This window comes from Physella acuta, unplaced genomic scaffold, assembly GCF_028476545.2.
Source record: "Physella acuta isolate Inbredline_101_S28 unplaced genomic scaffold, ASM2847654v3 ptg000769l, whole genome shotgun sequence".
NCBI classification, from domain to species: domain Eukaryota; kingdom Metazoa; phylum Mollusca; class Gastropoda; family Physidae; genus Physella; species Physella acuta.
Window position 1 is genome coordinate 453,054 of NW_026732287.1, and position 9,261 is coordinate 462,314.

General features: G+C 42.9%; 1 protein-coding gene across 1 annotated transcript in view; it reads right to left on the reverse strand.

Moving 5' to 3' along the window:
* The window catches only part of LOC131950525 (RUN and FYVE domain-containing protein 2), a 77,085-nt gene that overhangs the window by 14,668 nt on the left and 53,156 nt on the right, over nt 1-9,261 (reverse strand). The window contains exons 11-12 of the mRNA XM_059312720.1: nt 7,050-7,147; nt 6,093-6,179 (exon numbers count right to left, since the gene is read on the reverse strand). Coding sequence (XP_059168703.1) covers nt 6,093-6,179; nt 7,050-7,147 — 185 coding nt within the window. The remainder of the gene's footprint in view (nt 1-6,092; nt 6,180-7,049; nt 7,148-9,261) is intronic.

The window sequence follows — 9,261 nt, forward strand, 5'->3', positions numbered from 1 at the left end:
GTCTGTCATTTGTTTACAACAGTTGATTTGATGACAGCCAAGGCCCACTCTGCCCCTCCCACTAAAATGGCGGAACAGTCAGGTCCCCACCCCAATCACGTGACAATCCTGCTGTATCCCCCCAAATTAACAGCAGACGATGAGGGATCTATGTATCGGATTGCCAGAAATCTGCTGCGTCAAGTTCTGGCTACTAAAAATTAATGGCACCAAGAGTTACTGGTGGGGGTGGGAGCACGGGGCTCTTGTAGAACATCTTTAGCGCTAATCTCGTACTAAGCCAGATCTTAACCCATGCCACGGCTAGTTAGAAGGGAGAGGGAGTAGATTAAAGCTCTCTTTGTTTGTACTCATTCCATAAAGCAGACGGCATTTTTAGAAGACTGTTGGTTTTCGTGTTGTTTCAGTACATGAGTTTGTGTACACAGGACAGTCATCAATACATCAGATTCTGGTCACATCAACAAAACATCAGACTTTGTACACGCGAACAAAACATCAGATTGTGGACACATCAACAAAACATCAGATTGTGGACACACCAACAAAACATCAGATTGTGGTCACACCAACAAAACATCAGATTGTGGACACATCAACAAAACAAAACATCAGATTGTGGTCACACCAACAAAACATCAGATTGTGGTCACACCAACAAAACATCAGATTGTGGACACAAGAACAAAACATCAGTTTCTGGTCACACCAACAAAACATCAGATTGTGGTCACACCAACAAAACATCAGATTGTGGTCACATCAACATAACATCAGATTGTGGTCACACCAACAAAACATCAAATTGTGGTCACACCAACAAAAGATCAGATTGTGGTCACACCAACAAAACATCAGATTGTGGTCACACCAACAAAACATCAAATTGTGGTCACATGAACAAAACATCAGATTGTGGTCACACCAACAAAACATCAGATTGTGGTCACACCAACAAAAGATCAGATTGTGGTCACACCAACAAAACATCAGATTGTGGTCACACCAACAAAACATCAGATTGTGGTCACACCAACAAAACATCAGATTGTGGTCACACCAACAAAACAAAACATCAGATTGTGGTCACACCAACAAAACATCAGTTTCTGGTCACACCAACAAAACATCAGATTGTGGTCACACCAACAAAACATCAGATTGTGGTCACACCAACAAAACATCAGATTGTGGTCACACCAACAAAACATCAGATTGTGGTCACACCAACAAAACATCAGATTGTGGTCACACCAACAAAACATCAGATTGTGGTCACACCAACAAAACATCAGATTGTGGTCACACCAACAAAACATCAGATTGTGGTCACACCAACAAAACATCAGATTGTGGTCACACCAACAAAACATCAGATTGTGGTCACACCAACAAAACATCAGATTGTGGTCACACCAACAAAACATCAGATTGTGGTCACACCAACAAAACATCAGATTGTGGATTGCGAACGTTTGAATGGAGAAACTCTAGGCTGATATTCGTTGACTTAAAAATAAAATCGTATTGGCATTTTTTTCTCCTTTTTTTTTCAATTTCTAATTTATTCTTAAAATCATTAAAAAAATTAAAACTAATTATAAATGTATATTTATCACAACGCTGTGTTTTTTAAGACAAAAATTTCTCAGTGGACGAAGATGAGAATGTCCAGCGTTCAATCAGGGCAAGCGAGTCCTTCAGTTGGTGAGAGATGTTGTGTGGGAGTTATCGCCCCTCCCACGGGGGCAATTTTAGACGGGATGAAATCTGAATTCAGGGTTTAATTGAATGAAATAATCGACGACGAATTTATAATGCTATGATTCTATGAATAATATTTATGATTAGCCTCGTAAATCAGTTGATTACATATGTTTTTGTGCCGAATTAGCAAGTTGATGAAGTAATTAACTGACTTCACCACGTCAAGATTTAAAGGGTGGATAGGATTAAAGTAACTCTAGATGTTTTACAATTACTACTGTGTAAAGGGGAGGCAACGTGCAACCATTCAATACTTACATTCAAAGATTTATAGAGAGACACATTAAGTATACATAATGTCAGTCATCATCAGTCATTTATCTGATGTAGGGCTAATGTCAGTCATTTGTCTGATGTAGGGCTGATGTCAGTTATTTGTCTGATGTAGACATAATGTCAGTCATTTGTCTGATGTAGACATAATGTCAGTCATCTGTCTGATGTAGGGCTAAAGTCAGTCATTTGTCTGATGTAGTCATAATGTCAGTTATTTGTCTGATGTAGGGCTAATGTCAGTCATTTTCCCACGTTTTCTTTAACTTGCTTTCGCGTCTTTCCAATCAAATCTTGCGATCGAAATATCGGGCACTTCCCAGTTAGCTAGCGCGCTGAAATTTTCAGGGAAGCTTTGTTTCCGATGACAATAGAATATTCAATTGTTATTATTACTAAATTGATCCATGGAAACATTTTATTGATCATTTTAGACCGCTATTTAATTGTACAAAAAACGTGGGGGAAAAAGGGACATAACCCAGTAATTGTAATTTGATGAAAACAAGGTTCGGTACTCTCCCTCTTTTTGCTTACTGAGTAGTTGTCACGCGGTGTTTGTGTACAAACAACCAGAACGTAACAACTGGTGGCCAGTATGGGGGAGACGATATGGTCGAGTGGTGGGGCACACGATTGCTAACCCACTCGACACGGGTTCAAGGCACGTGTTTTTTACGAGTTGTCTTCGTTTACCCAAAAAAAAAGTGAATGCGAAAAGATAAAATCGATAGCAAGATTTTAATGCAAACAAACAGACAAAGACTAAAAAGTAGAAAATAATTATCATTTAAAAAGTTAAAAAAAAAACACGTTTTCTGATTGAACTAAAAAGTAGAAAATAAATGCTATACAGCATAATAATGCAAGCGATCACTCTATAAGCGATGAAAAACGTGGGGCGCCGTGATTTTCTTACAGTTTCTAATACTGTTGACTCTCTACAAGCTCCCTAATAAAAGTCAATAGTATTATCTAATCAATAGTAATATAACTTTTACTTCGGCGCCCCACGTTTTTCATCGCTTATAGTAGAGTGATCACTTGCATTATTGTGATGTATAGCATTTATTTTCTACTTTTTAGTTCAATCAGAAAACGTGGGTTTTTAAAAACTTTTTTAATGATAATTATTTCTGATGTAGACATAATGTCAGTCATTTGTCTGATGTAGGGCTGATGTCAGTTATTTGTCTGACGAGGGCTGATGTCAGTTATTTGTCTGATGTAGGGCTGATGTCAGTTATTAGTCTGATGTAGACATAATGTCAGTCATTTGTCTGATGTAGACATAATGTCAGTCATCTGTCTGATGTAGTCATAATGTCAGTTATTTGTCTGATGTAGGGCTAAAGTCAGTTATTTGTCTGATGTAGACATAATGTCACATTTGTCTGATGTCTTATGCTGGCCCTCTACCATGTGTCCGAGTGTGTGAGACAACAAATTGTGGCAAACATTTACCAACAGACGTGCCCTGAATCTGACACAGTGTAGACATTTAGAATACTTGGATTTGATCGGATTAGCTAAGATGTGACAATCAAATATGTAGTTTAAGTCGCCAATCAAGCGAAAAGTACAATACCAGCCATACAGTGTTGATCCAACAGAAAAATGATCTGAGTTATCCCCTTCTTTAGTCTGGTCTGGACTCTAATACCCGAGGATTGGGGGCCTAGGTTGGTGGACCAGACCATCCCACGTCTAGACACAACCAGCCCATGTCTAGACACCACCACCCCTAGACACCACCACCCCATGTCAAAACACCACCCCATGTCTAGACACCACCACCAAATGTCAAGACACCACCACCACATGTCTAGACACCACCACCCCATGTCTAGAAACCACCACTCCACGTCTAGACACGACCAACCCATGTCAAAACACCACCCCACGTGTAGACACCACCACCACATGTCTAGACACCACCACCACATGTCTAGACACCAACACCCCACGTCCAGATACCACCACATGTCTAGACACCACCACCACATGTCAAAACACCATCCCACGTCTAGACACCATCACCACATGTCTAGACACCACCACATGTTTAGACACTACCACCACATGTCAAGACACCACCACCACATGTCTAGACACCACCACCCCACGTATAGACACCACCACCACATGTCTAGACACCCCCACCACATGTCAAGACACCACCACCACATGTCTAGACACCCCCACCACATGTCAAGACACCACCACCACATGTCTAGACACCACCACCCCACGTCCAGACACCACCACCACATGTCCAGACACCACCACCACATGTCAAGACACCACCACCACATGTCTAGACACCACCACCACATGTCTAGACACCCCCACCACATGTCTAGACACCACCACCACATGTCTAGACACCACCACCCCACGTCCAGACACCACCACCACATGTCTAGACACCCCCACCACATGTCTAGACACCACCACCCCACGTCCAGACACCACCACCACATGTCTAGACACCCCCACCACATGTCAAGACACCACCACCACATGTCTAGACACCACCACCACATGTCTAGACACCCCCACCACATGTCTAGACACCACCACCACATGTCTAGACACCCCCACCACATGTCTAGACACCACCACCCCATGTCTAGACACCCCCACCACATGTCTAGACACCACCACCACATGTCTAGACACCCCCACCACATGTCTAGACACCACCACCACATGTCTAGACACCACCACCCCACGTCCAGACACCACCACCCCACGTCCAGACACCACCACCACATGTCTAGACACCACCACCCCACGTCCAGACACCACCACCTCATGTCTAGACACCACCACCCCACGTCCAGACACCACCACCTCATGTCTAGACACCACCACATGTCTAGACACCACCATCACACGTCTAGACACCACCACCCCACGTCTAGACACCACTACATGTCTAGACACCACCACCACATGTCTAGACACCACCACCCCACGTCCAGACACCACCACCACATGTCTAGACACCACCACCCCACGTCCAGACACCACCACCTCATGTCTAGACACCACCACCACATGTCTAGACACCACTACATGTCTAGACACCACCACCCCACGTCTAGACACCACCACATGTCTAGACACCAACACCACATGTCTAGACACCACCACCACATGTCTAGACACCATCACCACATGTCTAGACACCACCACATGTCTAGACACCACCACCTCATGTCTAGACACCACCACCCTATGTCTAGACACCACCACCCCACGTCCAGACACCACCACCTCATGTCTAGACACCACCACCTCATGTCTAGACACCACCACCCTATGTCTAGACACCACCACATGTCTAGACACCCCCACCACATGTCTAGACACCACCACCACATGTCTAGACACCACCACCACATGTCTAGACACCCCCACCACATGTCTAGACACCACCACCCCACGTCTAGACACCACCTCATGTCTAGACACCATCAGATGGTGTGGTGTCTGAAGCCACATTAGCTTAAACGGGGCAATAACTCCCCACATGCCCACATGAACAGTTCTCTAAAAGAACGATAAGAAACATTGCCTTAAGTACAAGAGCTTTTCAAAAACTGTTTTATATTTGTTTCTTGAAGTTTAACTAAAACCACACGACGACTTAAAAAACAACAACCATGACTGGACTGCTGGGTCACTAGGACAACTACTCGCCCGTTTCTTGTGAACTAAAGATGAAATACTCAGACAGCGATAAACTTTTGAAATAATTTTTTTCCTCCCAACAAGAACACACCATTTTTTTTGGACAGTGACTGGGGGCAATTGGACACCCTAGACGCATCGTTTGACTTGACTGCAGATCATAGGTTTTTTTTTTACTTCGTGTGCAGCTTTTTGAACGCCCACACAACAGATAATATAAGGCGTTGTTTGAATAGTCGAGGATATTTGGGATTTTCCAGAATGGTTGGGATAAATGACAACCCACTACCCACCAGGTTGGCTAATGACAACCCACTACCCACCTGGTTGGCTACTGACAACCCACTACCCACCTCTTCTGGTCCTTCTCTGCGATGACCTGCCCCAACTTGCGGGCTGTCTCCTCGGCTGCCACCCTGTGCGACTCGGACTGCTTCAGCCTTCATACACAGACCAGTGGAGAGGTCATCAGAAGGTCATCAGCAGGAGGTCATCACAGGTCACCAGCAGAAGGTCATCAGAGGTCAACATCAGACAGGCAGAGTGGGATGGGTCAAGCGGCAAACAGCATCCACCATGCAGACAAAAAACAACAACACATGTAGGCGAGGGTCTGTGTGATGGACGACTTAAACGAGTGGATCTCAGGTCTGACTGGCAGCTGATACAGGTGTAACTGGTCCTCCCACAGGTGCTCCCTACAGTTGCACCCTAGAGGTGCCCCCACAGGTGCAACCACAGGTGCCACCATAGGTGCCTACTACAGGTCCCCTTAGAGGTGCCACCTCAGGTCCCATGTGAATACTGCCCTGCAGCTCATAAGTACTTTTCATTAGAGATGAACCCTAACCCTAGGGTTTAAGCCCGTCCTTCTGAACCCGAACCCACGGGAGCCCACTTAAGGGATCCACACACCATAAGAACCCGGCATGTGACCACATGCCTGGGCTGAGATCCACGTATACACATTATAAACACACATACCGATCAACCAACTAGAGAATGGATGACAATTTAAAGAGCGTCAAATTCTGTACTAGCTAGACACACATTATTGAGTTTTACACTAATACATTGATTTTCTAAACATTATTCTCTGAGTCATATATATATATATATATATATATATATATATATATATATATATATATATATATATATATATATATATATATATATATATATAAACAAGACACTACTTTAGGAGGTTAAGATACTAAGATGGACATGACTAATGCGACATGGTCAAACACAAAAAAAATACACCAGGTGATGTAGGTGTCGGCAGGATTAGATCCTGGACCACAGACCTGTGCTCCATCTCCTTCATGGCGTTGACCAGCTGGTTGGTTTTCTCCTCCAGTTTACCGATCATCTCAGTCTTGTGCTTGACCGTGCTCTCACAGGCCTGGGTAGATAAAGGTGCTCAGATAGATGCTAGTGGTCAGTTACAAGTGGTCACATACTAGTGGTCACATACTAGTGGTCAGATACTAGTGGTCAGATACTAGTGGTCAGTTACAAGTGGTCACATACTAGTGGTCAGATACTAGTGGTCAGTTACAAGTGGTCACATACTAGTGGTCAGATACTAGTGGTCAGTTACAAGTGGTCACATACTAGTGGTCAGATACTAGTGGTCAGATACTAGTGGTCAGTTGGATACTAGTGGTCAGTTAGATACTAGTGGTCAGTTAGATACTAGTGGTCAGTTAGATACTAGTGGTCAGTTGGATACTAGTGGTCAGATACTAGAGGTCAGATACTAGTGGTCAGTTGGATACTAGTGGTCAGATACAAGTGGTCAGTTAGATACTAGTGGTCAGTTAGATACTAGTGGTCAGTTGGATACTAGTGGTCAGATACTAGTGGTCAGTTAGATACTAGTGGTCAGTTGGATACTAGTGGTCAGATACTAGAGGTCAGATACTAGTGGTCAGTTGGATACTAGTGGTCAGTTAGATACTAGTGGTCAGTTAGATACTAGTGGTCAGATACAAGTGGTCAGTTAGATACTAGTGGTCAGTTAGATACTAGTGGTCAGTTAGATACTAGTGGTCAGTTGGATACTAGTGGTCAGTTAGATACAAGTGGTCAGTCAGGTACTAGTGGTCAGATACTAGTGGTCAGTTAGATACTAGTGGTCAGTTGGATACTAGTGGTCAGTTAGATACTAGTGGTCAGTTGGATACTAGTGGTCAGTTAGATACAAGTGGTCAGTCAGGTACTAGTGGTCAGATACTAGTGGTCAGTTAGATACAAGTGGTCAGATACTAGTGGTCAGTTAGATACTAGTGGTCAGTTAGATACTAGTGGTCAGTTAGATACTAGTGGTCAGTCAGGTACTAGTGGTCAGATACAAGTGGTCAGTTAGATACTAGTGGTCAGTTAGATACTAGTGGTCAGTTAGATACTAGTGGTCAGTTAGATACTAGTGGTCAGATACTAGTGGTCAGTCAGGTACTAGTGGTCAGATACAAGTGGTCAGTTAGATACTAGTGGTCAGTTAGATACAAGTGGTCAGTCAGGTACTAGTGGTTAGATACAAGTGGTCAGTCAGGTACTAGTGGTTAGATACAAGTGGTCAGTTAGATACTAGTGGTCAGTTGGATACTAGTGGTCAGTTAGGTACAAGTGGTCAGTTAGATACTAGTGGTCAGTTAGATACTAGTGGTCAGTTAGATACTAGTGGTCAGTTAGATACTAGTAGTCAGTTGGATACTAGTGGTCAGTTAGATACAAGTGGTCAGTCAGGTACTAGTGGTCAGATACTAGTGGTCAGTTAGATACTAGTGGTCAGTTAGATACAAGTGGTCAGTCAGGTACTAGTGGTCAGATACTAGTGGTCAGTTAGATACTAGTGGTCAGTTAGATACATGTGGTCAGTTAGATACTAGTGGTCAGTTAGATACTAGTGGTCCGTTAGATACTAGTGGTCAGTTAGGTAGAAGTGGTCAGTTAGATACTAGTTGTCAGATACAAGTGGTCAGATACAAGTGGTCAGTTAGATACTAGTGGTCAGATACTAGTGGTCAGTTAGATACTAGTGGTCAGATACAAGTGGTCAGTTAGATACAAGTGGTCAGTTAGATACTAGTGGTCAGATACTAGTGGTCAGTTAGATACTAGTGGTCAGATACAAGTGGTCAGTTAGATACAAGTGGTCAGTTAGATACAAGTGGTCAGTCAGGTACTAGTGGTCAGATACAAGTGGTCAGTTAGATACAAGTGGTCAGTTAGATACTAGTGGTCAGTTAGATACAAGAGATATATTGTCTGATGTATTTTGTCTTAGCTCAATTGTCCATGATTTCATTTGTCCTGATAGATCTTGTCGTGGTATCTTTTGTCTGAGGGATCATTTGTCCTGAGATCATTTGTCATGGAACTATATATATATATATATATATATATATATATATATATATATATATATATATATATATATATATATATATATATATATATATATATATATATGTATGTATGAGGGCATAGATATATACATCATTGTATACAGAT